Below are 16,310 nucleotides of genomic sequence, written 5' to 3' on the forward strand. Positions count from 1 at the left end.
AAATAAATAAATAAATAAATAAATAAATAAATAAATAAATAAATAAAGCATAAAATAGAGTGAAATAAACAAGAAAATATCAGCATATTACATATTAAAAAGTTAAGTATCACTCTGCTTTATTTCTGTTACATATGTGACATGTACTGGGTTGCAATACAAAAGTGTTTGTTACTATGCATCTCAGTCAAAAAAAAAGTCTGGAAAACAACGCTCTGAGGAAAGAATGAAATTCAACCACCGTGTCCCCGACCCTGGATGAACGGAATCAGTACGATACCGACCACTGGATGCAAACCATCCAGGAGCTCATTCCCTTTCTGTTCCCATACTAAGCTTATCTTTAGCTCTAATTCTGTTCTGAAATGGAAGATGTTTGTCTACTAGGAGAGAAATAGTTTTGAAAACCTTCTGTAGTGTTTTGTGTCCATTCTTAAATTAAAGATGAAAACATTAGGTAAGTTTTGCCATCCTGAAGCTTCTTCCTCCGCTTAAAAAAATGATGCTCTCTGATAAGGATTAGAACAAATCCTTTGAGATGCCAGTTTTGTACTCTGTTCTGCAAATGCTAAAATGGCCTCTAATTCAGTATACCCAGAATTGGCTACAAAGGTCTTCTAGCTTCAGGGTGAATCAACTATTTGGCAGCAGTTTCCACAAGGAAACAGAACAGTTTGTTTTCTCCTTATCTATTTGAAAGTGACCCCATGTCTATGGAGTTGGCCGAGAAGGCAGGGAGTGAAGGGGAGTGGAGCTGTCTACTCATTGACTACTTTGAAATCTGAATTTCTGCCACAGCTTGGGTAGGCTTTACCTTTTGTTTTTTACTTACTCTTTTGTTGGCAAGTTTCTAAAAGCACAGCAGTGGCTGGGGTAAGTCAATGTGGCTTCCAGGAGATTGGCAAATTTTTCTCTCGATGGCAATTTTTTTAGAGAATGGGATGACGTGGCAATTAGCGTCTGAATGGACTCTAGGCCATAGCTCGGAAGGGCCTGCAATTTGGTGGAAGAAATATCCCTGAACAATAAAGGGGAGAAATGCTTTTTATTTATTTATTTATTTTATACATTTTATTCAGAGAATGGAACCTCCCCCAACAATATTATCATTATAGGCACTGAGGAATCTTCTCCATCTTGCTTTCCCCTTAATTCTCCATTTCAATTACTCTCACTAAGATCTGAATTCAAAAAAGCGATTCTGTATTTTTTCGCATGTGCGCCTCATTATTCTTTTCAAGGTTAAGTATAACTCCTTGCACCTACCATACATTTATTAGCATTTCTCTGTCTCTCCCCTCTTCCAACTCCTTTTCCCCACCCTCTCTCTTCCTCTACTTCTTTCCACTTAGCAGAAGTGAAATAACCACTTGCTTTATGCGACAGCCAGCACGTGCAGTTACATCAGCTTTTGTGCTCTACCCCAGGGGAAATTATTCAGGGCTTCAGATGCCTCAGTCTTTGATTGCTTAAGCCCTGCAGGAGAGGTTTTCATGAAGCATAGGCTGGTTACCTTATTAAGAGCTCCTATGTGGATTAGCCATCATCTACCTAGGAAGCAGAATGCATGTTCTCTAATGCAAACTTGATTCATCTGTTCAAAGCAAGCAAACACAACCTTGCAAGTCGAACTGTATGGAAAGGTCAGGCTTTGTCAACAAGGTCCTGAACTCTTTGGTTTTACTAGACTTGAGGCAGTGTCCAAGAAAATTCTAAACACATTAAGTGTTAGGAGAAAAGAGTCAACGAGAATTAAACAATTCTGCTCATCTTCTAAGTGGCTGCTGCTGATGCCCCACAAAACTTTTCTAGCAGCACAGCTCCCCTCAGCAATCATCCCCGAGACTTGGTGTTCAGCACATGGGAGGGGACCAATAGGTGACCGATGGAAGATGAACTTGATGACATGGAATGATGATGGTGTAGGACCTCAGTGGAAAAATTAAGGCAGCAAAATTTGTCCCAGGGGCTTCAGACTTTCCTGCTTTTGTGTCCCTATTGATTTAGGTAACCAGGGTTCTCATTCTGCTTTATAGGGTTTTTTATCTCAGACATGTTCGGGATTGAGCTCTTTGAAGATCTGGTGGCTTTTTTGTTTGTCTTGTGAGTGAGTAAATTTAAAATTAGGTTCTTTGAAATGGTAAGGCCTCATTACAAGGGAGTGAACCTCTGATAGTGAGTTTTCAGTCTTAGTAACAGACTAGTTTGAGAAATACTTTTTGAGTAAGGGTGGAGTGGATGCTTTTAGATACGATTCAAATCCTAGGAGTATAATAAGAACAATCTCTCGGGATTGAAGAGACCTAGGTCTGGTGCTACTGTTTTGGACATGAGAGTGTAGGGATCTGTAGTGCCCACAGTCACTTCTGAGGAGCTAACCAAGCAGCTCTTCAAGCCAATACTGTCATGCAGGGGCCTTGGGAACACAGTGGCTTGGTTGTGTTTTGCACCTGAGCCAGAGACAGCTTTCTTTGTTTGCCTAGTGACCAAGTAGATGGCCAGCTTGCTGTAACAGCTCTGCCTACAGGATGTGCTAAACTGAAGAGTATTCAGTCAACCTACAGGATTTGGAGTCTGGTGTGCTTTGCATATGATACATATAGAAAAAGACCCCTAGGATAGGGTTGCCAGAATTTGAGAGCAGAGAAAGCAGTGGGCAGGAGCCACAAGGTAGTGGAAGTCATAAGTAAACAGAAGTTATAGAGTTTAGTGGAGATTAGAGGGAGTTAGGATTGATAGTGGCAGAAGTTAGGAAACAGAAAGATGTAGGAATTTTAGTGGTGGGAATTAGGAAGTAGAGTCAGAAGTCGATAGTGTCAGGACTTATGAAGTAGACAGAGTGAGAACTGGACAGTGGCAGGAGCTAGGAAATAGATGAAGTCAGGGGTTGACAGTGGGAGCTAGGAACTAGCACAGTCAGGGCTCCACAGTGGCAGGAATAGGAAGTAGACAGTCAAAAGTGGATAGCAGGAAGGAGTTAGGAAATAGAGAGTGAGGGGCTGATAGGGACAGAAGCTAGGAAATAGACAGACTTTGTGTTTTATACTGGTGGAAATAGAAAGTAGACAGAGTCATGAGTTGATCTTGGCAGGATCTACATTATGAAGAATAACCAGGACAGCTCATTTCCTTCCCTTGCTCAAAACCCCAAAGCCTCCCCATCTCACTTAAAGAAAAGACAAAGTCCATATAATGACCACAGGCCCCACCATGATCCAGCTCTCTGCCGTGTCTCTGTCCTTATATTCTATGATTCCCTTCTTTGCTCACTCTGCCATATTGGCCTCCTGGCTGCTCTTCAAATACACAAGGCAAGATTCTGTCTCAGGCCTTTGCTTTTGCTGTTCCCCCTCCTGGAACACTTTTCCTGCAGATAATCACATAACTTGCTTTCTTACTTTCTTTAGGTGTTCATTCAAACGACACTTTTTCGGGATAGTCTTCCCTCACCATCCCCTTTAAAATAGTAATCCCCCCTCCAGAACTCCTTTCCCTACAACCAAATGAGTTTTCTCCTCTACAACCGATAGCATTTGGATGACTACATATTTTATTTACTTATATGATCCATGTCTGTCTTCCCCATTCTATGAAGGCAGAAGTGCTTATCTCTTCTTATTCTCTGCCATTTCTCTGATGCCTAATCCAGTGACTACTGCAGGGTATGGGTTCATAAGAGTTAGTGAATAAATGGATGAATAAACAAACAAATGAACTGGGTTACCCTGCTGACCATTTTTCTAGAACTTTTTTCACTGTAAAATGACATGCCTGTTTATTGCTTTGCCTGTTTATTGGTGTCTCCCTTATGTGACTGTCACCTGGTTAAGGGCAAGGACCAGGGCTATTTTTCTTACTACAGTCTGTTCACCACGGTGCCTGGTACACAGGATAGGTTCAGTCAATGTTTGTTGGATAAATAACAGCTGCTAGAGTAGGTTAGTGGTGTTGTGGACTGCCACTTCTGTGATGGGATAACCAGTTGCCCTGTGTGTGAGCAGCACAGTAGTTGGAATGCTGTTGCATTTATCCCTGAAACCTGACTGCAACTTCAGGTCTCTGAAGGATGTTGGATGTTTCACGTTGGATTTTTCAGGCTTTGTCAGATTCAATGTTCTATTTCTCCTAACTTTCCCATGTATCCTTTTTTTTCTTTTTTAAAATACTTTAAGTTCTGGGGTACATGTGCACAACATGCAGGTTTGTTACATAGGTATACATGTGCCATGTTTGTTTGCTGCACCCATCAACTAATAATTTACATTAGGTATTTCTCCTAATGCTATCCCTCCCCCAGCACCTCCAACCCCCAGCAGGCCCTGGTGTGTGACGTTCTCCTCCCTGTGTCCATGTGTTCTCATTGATCAACTCCCACTTATGAGTGAGAACATGCAGTGTTTGGTTTTGTGTCCTTGTGATAGTTTGCTGAGAATGATGGCTTCCAGCTTCATCCATGTCCCTGCAAAGGACATGAACTCATCCTTTTTTATGGTTCCATAGTATTCCATGGTGTATATGCGCCACATTTTCTTTATCCAGTCTATTATTGATGGGCATTTGGGTTGGTTCCAAGTCTTTGCTATTGTGAATAGTGCTGCAATAAACATACGTGTGCATGTGTCTTTATAGTAGCACGATTTATAATCCTTTGGGTATATACCCAGCAATGGGATTGCTGGGTCAAATGGTATTTCTAGTTTTAGATCCTTGAGGAATTACCACACCATCTACCACAATGGGTAAACTAATTTACACTCCCACCAACAGAGTAAAAGCATTCCTATTTCTCTACATCCTCTCCAGCATCTTTTGTTTCCTGACTTTTTAATGATCGCCATTCTACTGGTGTGAGATGGTATCTCATTGTGGTTTTGATTTGCATTTCTCTGATGACCAGTGATGATGAGCATTTCTTCATATGTCTGTTGGCTGCATGAATGTCTTCTTTTGAGAAGTGTCTGTTCATATCTTTTGCCCATTTTTTGATGGGGTTGTTTGTTTTTTTCTTGTAAATTTGTTTAAGTTCTTTTGTAGATTCTGGATATTAGCCCTTTGTTAGATGGATAGATTGCAAAAATTTTCTCCATTCTGTAGGTTGCCTGTTCACTCTGCTGATAGTTTCTTTTGCTGTGCAGATGCTCTTTAGTTTAACTAGATCCCGTTTGTCAATTTTGGCTGTGGTTGCCATTGCTTTTGGTGTTTTAGTCATGAAGTCTTTGCCCATGCCTATGTCCTGAATGGTATTGCCTATATTTTATTGTAGGGTTTTTATGTTTTTAGGTCTTACATTTAAGTTTTTAATCCATCTTGAGTTAATGTTTGTATAAGGTGTAAGGAAGGGATCCAGTTTCAGCTTTCTACATATGGCTAGCCAGTTTTCCCAACACCATTTATTAAGTGGGGAATGCCATTTGTTTGTGTCCTCTTTTATTTCATTGAGCAGTGGTTTGTAGTTCTCCTTGAAGAGGTCCTTCACATCCCTTGTAAGTTGGATTCCCAGGTATTTTATTCTCTTTGTAGTAGTTGTGGATGGGAGTTCACTCATGATGTGGCTCTCTGTTTCTTATTGGTGTACAGGAATGCTTGTGATTTTTGCACATTGATTTTGTATCCTGAGACTTTGCTGAAGTTGCTTATCAGCTTAAGGAGATTTTGGGCTGAGATGATGGGGTTTTCTAAATATACAATCATGTCTTCTGCAAACAGAGATAATTTGACTTCCTCTCTTCCTAGTTGAATACCCTTTATTTCTTTCTTTTGCCTGATTGTCCTGGCCAGAACTTCCATTACTATGTTGAATAGGAGTGGTGAAAGAGGGCATCCTTGTCTTTTGCCAGTTTTCAAAGGGAATGCTTCCGGTTTTTGCCCATTCAGTATGATATTCACTGTGGGTGTGTCATAAATGGCTCTTATTATTTTGAGATACATTCCATAAATACCTAGTTTATTGAGTGTTTTTAGCATGAAGGGCTGCTGAATTTTGTCGAAGGCCTTTTCTGCATTTATTGAGATAATCATGTGGTTTTTGTCATCGGTTCTGTTTATGTGATGGATTACATTTACTGATTTGTGTATGCTGAACCAGCCTTGCATCTCAGGGATGAAGCCAACTTGATTGTGGTGGATAAGCTTTTTGATGTGCTGCTGGATTTGGTTTGCCAGTATTTTATTGAGGATTTTCGTATCGATGTTCATCAGGGGTATTGGCTTAAAATTCTCTTTTTTTGTTGTGTCTCTGCCAGGCTTTGGTATCAGGATGATGCTGGCCTCATAAAATGAGTTAGGGAGGATTCTCTCTCTTTCTATTGATTGGAATCGTTTCAGAAGGAATGGTACCAGCCCCTCTTTGTACCTCTGGTAGAATTTGGCTGTGAATCCATCTGGTCCTGGACTTTTTTTGGTTGGTAGGCTATTAATTACTGCCTCAATTTCAGGACCTGTTATTGGTCTATTCAGAGATTCGACTTCTTCCTGATTTAGTCTTGGGAGGGTGTATGTGTCCAGGAATTTCCCCATTTCTTCTGGATTTTCTAGTTTATTTGCCTAGAGGTGTTTATAGTATTCTCTGATGGTAGTTTGTATTTCTGTGGAATCAGTGGTGATATCCCCTTTATCATTTATTTATTGTGTCTATTTGATTCTTCTCTCTTTTCTTCTTGATTAGTCTTGCTAGCAGTGTATCTATTTTGTTGATCTTTTCAAAAAACAAGCTCCTGGATTCACTGATTTTTTTGAAGGGTTTTTTGTGTCTCTATCTCCTTCAGTTCTGCTCTCATCTTAGTTATTTCTTGTCTTCTGTTAGCTTTTGAATGTGTTTGCTCTTGCTTCTCTAGTTCTTTTAGTTGTGATGTTAGGATGTCGATTTTAGATCTTTCCTGCTTTTCCTTGTGGGCATGCAGTGCTATAAATTTCCCTCTACATGCAGCTTTAAATGTGTCCCAGAGATTCTGGTACATTGTGCCTTTGTTCTCATCGGTTTCAAAGAACATTTTTATTGCTGCCTTCATTTTGTTATTTACCCAGTAGTCATTCAGGAGCAGGTTGTTCAGTTTCTATGTAGTTGTGCAGTTTTGAATGAGTTTCTTAATCCTGAGTTCTAATTTGATTGCACTGTGGTCTAAGAGACAGTTTGTTGTGATTTCTGTTCTTCTACATTTGCTGTGAAGTGTTTTACTTCCAATTATGTGGTCAGTTTTAGAATAAGTGTGATGTGGTGCTGAGAAGAATGTATATTCTGTTGATTTGGGTTGGAGAGTTCTGTTGATGTTTATTAGGTCCACTTGGTTCATAGCTGAGTTCATGTCCTGGATATCCTTGTTAATTTTCTGTCTCATTGATCTGCCCTGTAATGGCAGTTGGATGTTAAAGTCTCCCATTATTATTGTGCGGGAGTCTAAGTCTCCTTGTAGGTCTCTAAGGACTTGCTTTATGAATCTGGGTGCTCCCGTACTGGGTGCATATATATTTAGGATAGTTAGCTCTTCTTATTGAATTGATCCCTTTACCATTATGTGATAGCCTTCTTTGTCTCTTTTGATCTCTGTTGGTTTAAAGTTTGTTTTATCAGCGACTAGGATTGCAACTCCTGCTATTTTGCTCTCCATTTGCTTGGTAGATCTTCCTCCATCCCTTTATTTTGAGCCTATGTGTGTCTCTGCATGTGAGTTGGGTCTCCTGAATACAGCACACCGATGAGTCTTGACTCTTTTTCCAATTTGCCAGTCTGTGTCTTTTAATTGGGGCATTTAGCCCATTTACATTTAAGATTAATATTGTTATGTGTGAATTTGATTCTGTCATTATGATGCTAGCTGGTTATTTTGCCCATTAGTTGATGCAATTTCTTCATAGCATCGATGGCGTTTACAATTTGGTATGTTTCTGCAGTGGCTAGTACTGGTTGTTCCTTTCCATGTTTAGTGCTTCCTTCAAGAGGTCTTGTAAGGCAGGCCTGGTGGTGACAAAATCTCTCAGCATTTGCTTGTCTGTAAAGGATTTTATTTCTCCTTCACTTGTGAAGCTTAATTTGGCTGGCTATGAAAATCTGGGTTGAAAATTCTTTTCTTTAAGAATGGTGAATATCGGCCCCCACTCTCTTCTGGCTTGTAGGGTTTCTGCCGAGAGATCCGCTGTTAGTCTGATGGGCTTCCCTTTGTGGGTAACCCGATCTTTCTCTCTGGCCGCCCTTAACATTTTTTCCTTCATTTCAGCCTTGGTGAATCTGACAATTATGTGTCTTGAGATGGCTCTTCTGGAGGATTATCTTTGTGGTGTTGTCTTTATGTCTTGAATTTGAATGTTGGCCTGCCTTGCTAAGTTGGGGAAGTTCTCTTGGATAATAGCCAGGAGTGTTTCTAACTTGGTTCCCTTCTTCCCATCACTTTCAGGTACACCAATCAAACATAGATATGGTCTTTTAACATAGTCCCATATTTCTTGGAGGCTTTGTTCGTTTGTTTTCAGTCTGTTTTACTCGAATCTTGTCTTCTCACTTTATTTCATTAATTTGATCTTCAACGACTGATATCTTTTCTTCCACTTGATCAAATTGGGTATTAAAGCTGGTGTATGTTTCACGAAGTTCTCGTGCTGTGTTTTTCAGCTCCATCAGGTCATTTATGTTCTTTTCTACACTGGTTATTCTAGTTAGCCATTCGCCAAACCTTTTTTCAAGGTTTTTAGCTTCCTTGTGATGGGTTAGATCATGTTCCTTTGGCTTGGAGAAGTTTGTTATTACCCACCTTCTGAAGCCTACTTCTGTCAACTCATCAAACTCATTCTCTGACCAGTTTTGTTCCCTTGCTGGTGAGGAGTTGTGATCCTTTGGAGGAGAAGAGACGTTCTGAGTTTTGGAATTTTCAGCCTTTCTACTCTGGTTTCTCCCCATCTTTGTGGTTTTATCTACCTTTGCTCATTGATGTTGGTGAGCTATGGATGGGGTTTTGGTGTGAATGCCCTTTTTGTTGATGTCGATGCTATTCCTTTCTGTTTGTTAGTTTTCCTTCTAACAGTCGGGCCTGTCAGCTGTACGTCTGTTGGAGTTTTCTGGAGGTCCACTCCAGACCCTGTTTGCCTGGGTATCACCAGCAGAGGCTGCAGAACAGCAAATATTCCTGACTGATCCTTCCTCTGGAAGCTTTGTCCCATTGGGGCACCTGCCGGATGCCAGCCAGAGCTCTCCTGTATGAGGTGTCTGTCGGCCCCTACTGGGATGTGTCTCCCAGTCAGGCTACAGGGGGGTCAGGTACCCACTTGAGGAGGCAGTCTGTCTGTTATCAGAGCTTGAATGCTGTGCTGGGAGAACAACTGCTCTCTTCAGAGCTGTCAGGCAGGGACGTTTAAGTCTGCAGAAGCTGTGCCCACAGCTGCCCCTTCCCCTAGGTGCTCTGTCCCGAGAGACGAGGGTTTTATCTATAATTCCCTGACTGTGGCTGCTGCCTTTGTTCAGATATGTCCTGCCCTCAGAGGTGGAATCTAGAGAGGCAGTCAGCCTTGCTGAGCTGCGGTGGCTCCACCCAGTTCGAGCTTCCTGGCAGCTTTGTTTACACTGTGAGCATAAAACCACCTACTCAAGCCTCAGCAATGGTGGACGCCCCTCCCCCCGCCAAGCTCCAGCATCTCAGGCCTGCTGCGCTAGCAGCAAAAATTTCAAGCCAATGGATCTTAGTTTGCTGGACTCTGTGAGCATGGGACCCACCGAGCCAGGCACGGGAGGGAATCTCCTGGTCTGCTGGTTGCAAAGACCATAGGAAAAGCACAGTATTTGGGCAGGAGTGTACTGTTTCTCCAGGTACAGTCTCTCACAGCTTCCCTTGGCTAGGAAAGGGAAATCCCTGGACCCCTTGTGCTTCCCAGGTGAGGCGATGCCCTGCCCTGCTTCAGCTGGCTTTCTGTGGGCTGCACCCACTGTCCAGCCAGTCCCAGTGAGATGAACCAGGTACCTCAGTTGGAAATGCAGAAATCACCCGTCTTCTGCATCAGTCTCGCTGGGGGCTGCAGACCAGAGCTGTTCCTATTTGGCCATCTTGGAAGCAATTTCCCATGTATCCTTTAAACCCCCTTTAACTGCGAGAGCCTGGTCCTAATTCTTGCACCCTCAGAGAATCTGACAGCACCTCAGCCCTGTCCAGCCAAAGTGCCAGGGGCAAGCCAGATCTCTGGTCTTAGATTCCCATGAATGGATTCCAGGTGGGTAGCCAGCCTCTTTGCCAGCACATGAGGCCACCACCCCCCATATTTGGTGTTATGGGTTGAATTGTGTCCCCTGCTCAAATTCATATCTTGATGTTCTCAGTACCTTAGACCTTATTTGGAGATAGGGTCTTTACAGAGGTAGTGAAGTTAAAATGAGGTTATTATGGTGGGCTGTAATCCAGTATGACTGCTATTCTTATTAAAAGGGGCAATTTGGAGATACGCACATACACACACACATACATGCACACACATACACAATACCATGTGAAGATTGGAGTTATGCTGCCACAACCAGAAAGAACTAGCACAAGCTAGGAGAGGCCTGGAATAGACGCTTCCTTCACAGCCCTCAGAGGGAGCCAATCCCTGCTGACACCTTGATTTTGGACATCTGTCTTCCAGAACCATAAGACAGAATTTCTTTTGTCTAAGCCTGTCAGTTTGGGATATTTTATTATGGCAGCTGTGATACACTTGGTCTTTCCACCAGCAGCCTTTTCAGGTGTAGAGGCTGATGTCTCACATATCAGCTTGGGGATGATGTGTAGGGATCACCCTAAGCAGTCCTGTTGGGGTACACTGGGCAGGGAGGGGAGGCAGCACCATTCTACTCACAAGATTTTCGGCCCCATGGCCCCACGGAAGGCTCCATTGTGCATCTTCTCCAGATGTATGTTTTCCTTTAGCTCCCTGTGGGGAAGGACATTTTCCTTAGTGGAGTTTGTACCTCATGTGTAAGCATTCATAGCTGTGTGTACACATATTTAGACCAACCTATGTGCATGGCGGTAGGCTTAGAAGGGGAAAAAGGGGGAAGTGGAGGGAGACTGGGAAAAAGACATGCTAGTTTTTAATGAAATAATGAAATTGCTGGCATGTGTGTTTGGCTGCTCCTTTTTTCTTCCACTCCCTCCTCACTTGGTAGAACTCTGTCCTGTAACTTAAAGTACTCACCCCCTCCTGTCTTGGAGTTATGAAAGTTTACCGCCAGACAGCTGGGTGAGGATGAAAATGCTGCTCCAAGAGGCCAAGGCTGAAGGGCTGAAGTGCAACCTACTCTTTGTTAGCCTCTCAGTCATTGTGACCTTGGAGGTCTCAGAGTGTGCTAATAGTTACATATTGAAGTTTGCAAATACTTGAAAAAGTAGGGTCCGTTCAGAGTTATCCCTTTTGTAGCGTAATTTGTATTCTTTTCCTTTCAGATATGCATTTCTCAGTGGGTAAGAAAGAGGACTTACAGCCTCTGTAGGAAATTGCCCCATGGGGCTGTGCAGTGTAAATGATCATGGCCAGATGTGTGTGTGTGTCATGGAAAAAGTGTTGAGGGCCACTACTCTCAAGGCCGTGAAGAAGCCAAAAGCTGTTATGGAAGTAGCTCCCTGAGGGCTCTGCTGCCTTGAGTTCAAAGTCATTCAGGCTAAACTCCCTAGGAGCAGCACAATCTGGTCCTCCTAGGCAGCCTCCTTTCTGGGCCCTGGCACTGGTATCTCTAAGCACAGGTCCTTCTCTGAGTAGTCGAGGGAACTAGAAGAGGAATCCCTGGGCTCAAGCCTGCCAGCCTTTTTTTGAGCACTTCCTCTCTATAAGATAATGGTTGTGATTGACAGAGCATCTGGAAAACCCTGGATGGTGGGCACAGTGTGCATCTATCGGTGTGATGATTTCAAGCATGGGAACATGATTCTCTTACCACCATTACAGTGTACACAGCAAAACACACATACTAACATCCATTCCCTACCCTCCTTGCTGTTTAAGAACTGCAAAAGCCCCTGCATTTCACTCTCTGGGTGGCTGTTTTCCACATTTCTACTAAGCATTTTCTTTGGAAACCCTCAGCCCTTTCATCAGAATCCACCTGTCAATCTCACATCGTCCCATCCCCTGGGTGTATTTCCACTTTCAAAGAGATGAGATTGTCAGAGTCAATTGCTGTTTAAAATCTAAATCAAAACAATTTTTTCTTCCTAAACCTCCTAAAACCTCTTCTTCCTGATGTGTTTTGTTTTAATTATATTCAGTTATAGTTATACATCATTGAAACTGGACTCTGTGAGCAAATTATTCTTGTGTTAGCCCAGTCAGATTAATTGTTCAAATTTCATGACAGAGCATTTCACATGTTTTACTAAAACCCAGATCTTTCTGTATACTGATAACTCTGTATTACGCAACTTGGTCAAAAAATAAATCAATTTCCCACATTTTCCTGGGGGTCACTTTTGAGAATTCTCCCAATGACGTGACCTTGCAGGTGTGAGAAGCACAGGCAGGATGACCTTTTGAAGCACAGTGGAAGAATCCACAAGTTCCACCAAAGTTTTCCCAGTTGGGGTGCTCTGGGAACAGTAGGGACTGACTCCTAGACCCCATCACGTGCCTCAGGGCCACCTTCTGGAGCTGCTCCTGTCTTTCCTGTGTCCTGTGCTGCCTCAGTAAGTCAGGTATTTGCGAACTTTGCAGGACTTCAGTATCATTGTGTTCCGAACAACTTTGGACAGGCCTGTTTATGAGGAAGGGCTGAATGCATCGTTTGAAAATTTTGCTTGACAATTTTGAAAACTGCTTCTCCCCTGCTACTTAAACTCTTTAATGGGTGACCTTGCCCTTAGAAGAGAATTCAGACTCCTTTCCCATGGCTGCTCAATCCTGCTCCATCTCCTTCATCTTCAGTCTCCCCCTTGCTAAAGACCCTCCAGCCATACTGGCCTCCTCTCAATTCCTGGGACTTACCAACTTAGTTCCTTTTCCAACTCAGGACCTTTGTATATCTGCTCCCTCTTTCTGTAATGTCCTTCCCTCACTGTTGCCACAGTGGAATCCTTGTCATCCTTCAGGCTCAGCCTAAATATCACGTCCTCGGTGAGGCCATCCTGGGTACCTTGCCTAAATTGGTCACCCCTCATACTCTCTCAGATCTCGGTAACAGGTTACGTCCTTCATAGTATATATTACCCTTGTAATAATTTTATCTATTATTTGCTTTTTTGGTCTGTCTCTTTTGATAGATCAGAAACTTCAAAAGGGCAGGGACTGTGTCCTCTCTACCATCGCAGACTCAGTACCTAACACAGTGCTTAGTGTATCAGTGGTGCTTAATAAATGTTTGTTGAATGAGATTAAGTTTGTTCTTGGCAAACTGACTCATGTCCTTGGTTGCCTCTTTCTTAACAACAGTGAGATGTAGGGCATACAGAATGTTGACTAATTGGACTTTTCATAGTTCATACCCATTTTGGTATCTCTGTAACAGCTGAAATGCTGCTGACCACCTGAAATCTTCCCTCCTATATTTCTATTTTTCCTGACCTCACACAGACATACTGTGTTGGTTTTCCTCCCATCTGTTTTATTTTGCTCTTGCTCTTCATGCTCATCTTGTTTCCCTTTAATTTAGTATTCACTTCTTTTGTTTTTCCCCCTGTTCAGGTAACCTCAGCCACACAGGATTTCAGCCATCCCCTCTATTCAGATGACCCTGGCATTTGTGTCTCTAGCCTTGCCCTACCCCTTCCAGCCTTCCGTCCTTTCTGCTAACAGATGAGCCTTCTTTAAGCACTCATTTTATACTTCCAACTCAGAACTTTCAATGGCTTCTTGTTTTCTGGAGAAGAGAGTCTAAACTCTTTACTATGGCATCTGAGGCCCTTCCTGTTTTGTCCCTAACTCGTATTTAGAAAGTACTATTTGCTGGCCTATGAACACATCCTATACTTCCTCTTCTGGACCATTCTTCTTGCTGTCCTCTACTTGGAAGGCGTTTCTCCTGTATTTTTGCCTAAGTTATGCCCAGCTCAAAGCCCACATTTCCCAGAGACTTTTTATACTTTCCTTTCCTCCTGCCTTGAAATTCCAGAGAACTTTACTTCTCTCTGGGGAGGCTTCATGCTTTGCTTCTGTTTTAGTTAGTACTTAATGTATAGTTTATACAGCTTTTGGAGACGCTTCTTCCTATGCTGTAAGCTCCTGTAGGGCGACACTAGGACTTAATCATCTTCATTTCCCCTCAAAATATGACATGTTTCTTCAAACACAGCTGATGCTTCATAAACATTTGTTGAGTGAATAATGGAATGAGGCGTCTGAGAGAACTGTGCCAGGAGATGATATAAATGCCTCTGATTTAAGTTTGGCAGAAATCAATTCAATTGGCCAGAGTGAACCCTTCATTAACTTAAGGATGCTTGTTAATGAACCTTTCATTAAGTCATCAAGTCAAAAAGAACATGAGGGCAAATTCACTCCAAGATAGGAGAAAACTTTAAAATTCTACCATTTCTTGAACACTTAGTATGTGCTACTATGCTGTACTAAGCACACAAAAATATAATCTTGTTTAATTGTTTACTTATAATTAATTATATTGTATAGGACATAATAAATAAGCACCTACTATGTGCCAGGCACTGTGTTAAGTATTGAGGATATGAAACAGATCTTTTCATTTTGGTGGGGGGTATCTTCAAAACAAGCCTATTAGTGGATCCACTTTATGAATGAGGATACTGTGGCTTAGATAGGTTAAGTAACTTGCTCAAGGTCATACCAGCTGTTAAATAGTGGGACTGGAGTTTGAGTCTTACTCACTGTCTCTTAAGTCTATTCTCTTAGCCACCAAACTATATAGCATGTATCAGTATAATAGAGGCTGATACCTATTTTATAATAGATACCTATCGTTAAAAATAAACAGCATATTGTGCAGAATTTTGCTACCCAACTTTAGACTGTGCTACCCAACTTCAGACTGACAGCATCAGCATCTCCTGAAGCTTGTTAAAATTGCAAATTCTCAGGCTCTACCTAGATCCACTGAATCCAGGTTTCTGGGGGTAGGGCCCAGGAATCTGTACTTTAAAAATCTGCAGGTTCTTCTTAGGTGTGTAAAAATTTGAGAAGCATTAGTCTAGATTACGATTTACACAACGTGTTTATTTTAAAGGCCTTTTTATTTATTTTCCTTAATTTTGGCTTTAATTGAACTTTTCATGTGCTCTCAGTTTTTATTATGAACAAATTGTAGGGTGACTGTTACCTCACCCTGTACTTGCTGTGGTTCAAATGTCCCCAGCCCCACAAACTTTGTGAATATGCCACTCTTTTAGAAGAGGATCCATAGAAGGAAAGAGAGGTCGAGAACAATGAGGGAAACAGTAGCGATGCTCTTCTTGAGTTAAAGGCTGTCAACATGAAGAACTGGGTAGGGTGTGGTGAAAACACAAAGCTCCCTACCTTGTGGAAAATGAGCTTCCTCCCGCACTAGCAGTACAGAGATGGAACTCCCTGAATGGGTCTGTTGTGGCTGATTAGAGTGGTAAATGGCAGTAGTATCTGATTTCTCTGCAGTGGAGCCAAGGGAAGAATTTCTTTCTGAAATTCTGCTTCCTCTAACACACCATCAACCTGAGTGAGGGGGCTAGAGAGGGAGGCACTGAGTTGGAGGAGGCATAAAGTAGGGTGTTGAATATTTCAGTAAACTGTCAACTTCAATGTATCCAGGCTGCATCTGTCTTTGAAATCAGGGTGCTGTGGGGTTTCTAGCCAGCCAGTTGCCTGGTAACATGCATGAAACACTGAGGGCTAGCCACTTGAAAGTTTATTTTTGCCCTGAGTTAGTTGCTGAAGATTGAATGTGATCTTGTAGCCAGAGTAATATTTCATTTTTATTCGTGAGCTGGGGAAATGAGCAAATACTTACAGTGAAATCAGTGTCGTCCCATTGAACGCATGACTTTGTACTTCTTCAAATCCATTTCCATATAGTTTGCTGAAGGAGGGAGGAGAGGGTTTAGGAATGGGAAGACACTGAAAGAAACAGTTTGGAAACACATTTTCCTCCTGTAACATATATTACTAAGATTATTACAGGCATTCATAATATCTAGTTCTCTATCGTCATCACCACCATCAATTTATTAAGTATCTATTAAGCGCTAGATACTTCATCAGCCACTCTATGTATATTTTATGATTCAATCCGTATCATCATTTCCATTATACTGACAAGAAACCTAAGCCTCAGTGTGGTTATGTGGCTTGCTTAATGTCAAAAGGAAAACAGTGGCATAGCTGGGATCCGAGACCAGAGCTGTTTAACACTTAAGCCTTTCCTC

The 16,310-nt window shown here is 42.1% G+C and overlaps 1 protein-coding gene across 1 annotated transcript in view; it reads right to left on the bottom strand.

Moving 5' to 3' along the window:
• Window positions 1-16,310, bottom strand: part of LHCGR (luteinizing hormone/choriogonadotropin receptor) — a 64,870-nt gene that overhangs the window by 11,783 nt on the left and 36,777 nt on the right. Inside the window, exons 7-9 of the mRNA XM_023223823.3 lie at window positions 15,896-15,964; window positions 10,813-10,887; window positions 833-1,018 (exon numbers count right to left, since the gene is read on the bottom strand). Of these exons, the coding sequence (XP_023079591.2) occupies window positions 833-1,018; window positions 10,813-10,887; window positions 15,896-15,964 (330 nt within the window). The remainder of the gene's footprint in view (window positions 1-832; window positions 1,019-10,812; window positions 10,888-15,895; window positions 15,965-16,310) is intronic.

This window comes from Piliocolobus tephrosceles, chromosome 15, assembly GCF_002776525.5.
Source record: "Piliocolobus tephrosceles isolate RC106 chromosome 15, ASM277652v3, whole genome shotgun sequence".
Classification (NCBI taxonomy): Eukaryota; Metazoa; Chordata; class Mammalia; order Primates; family Cercopithecidae; genus Piliocolobus; species Piliocolobus tephrosceles.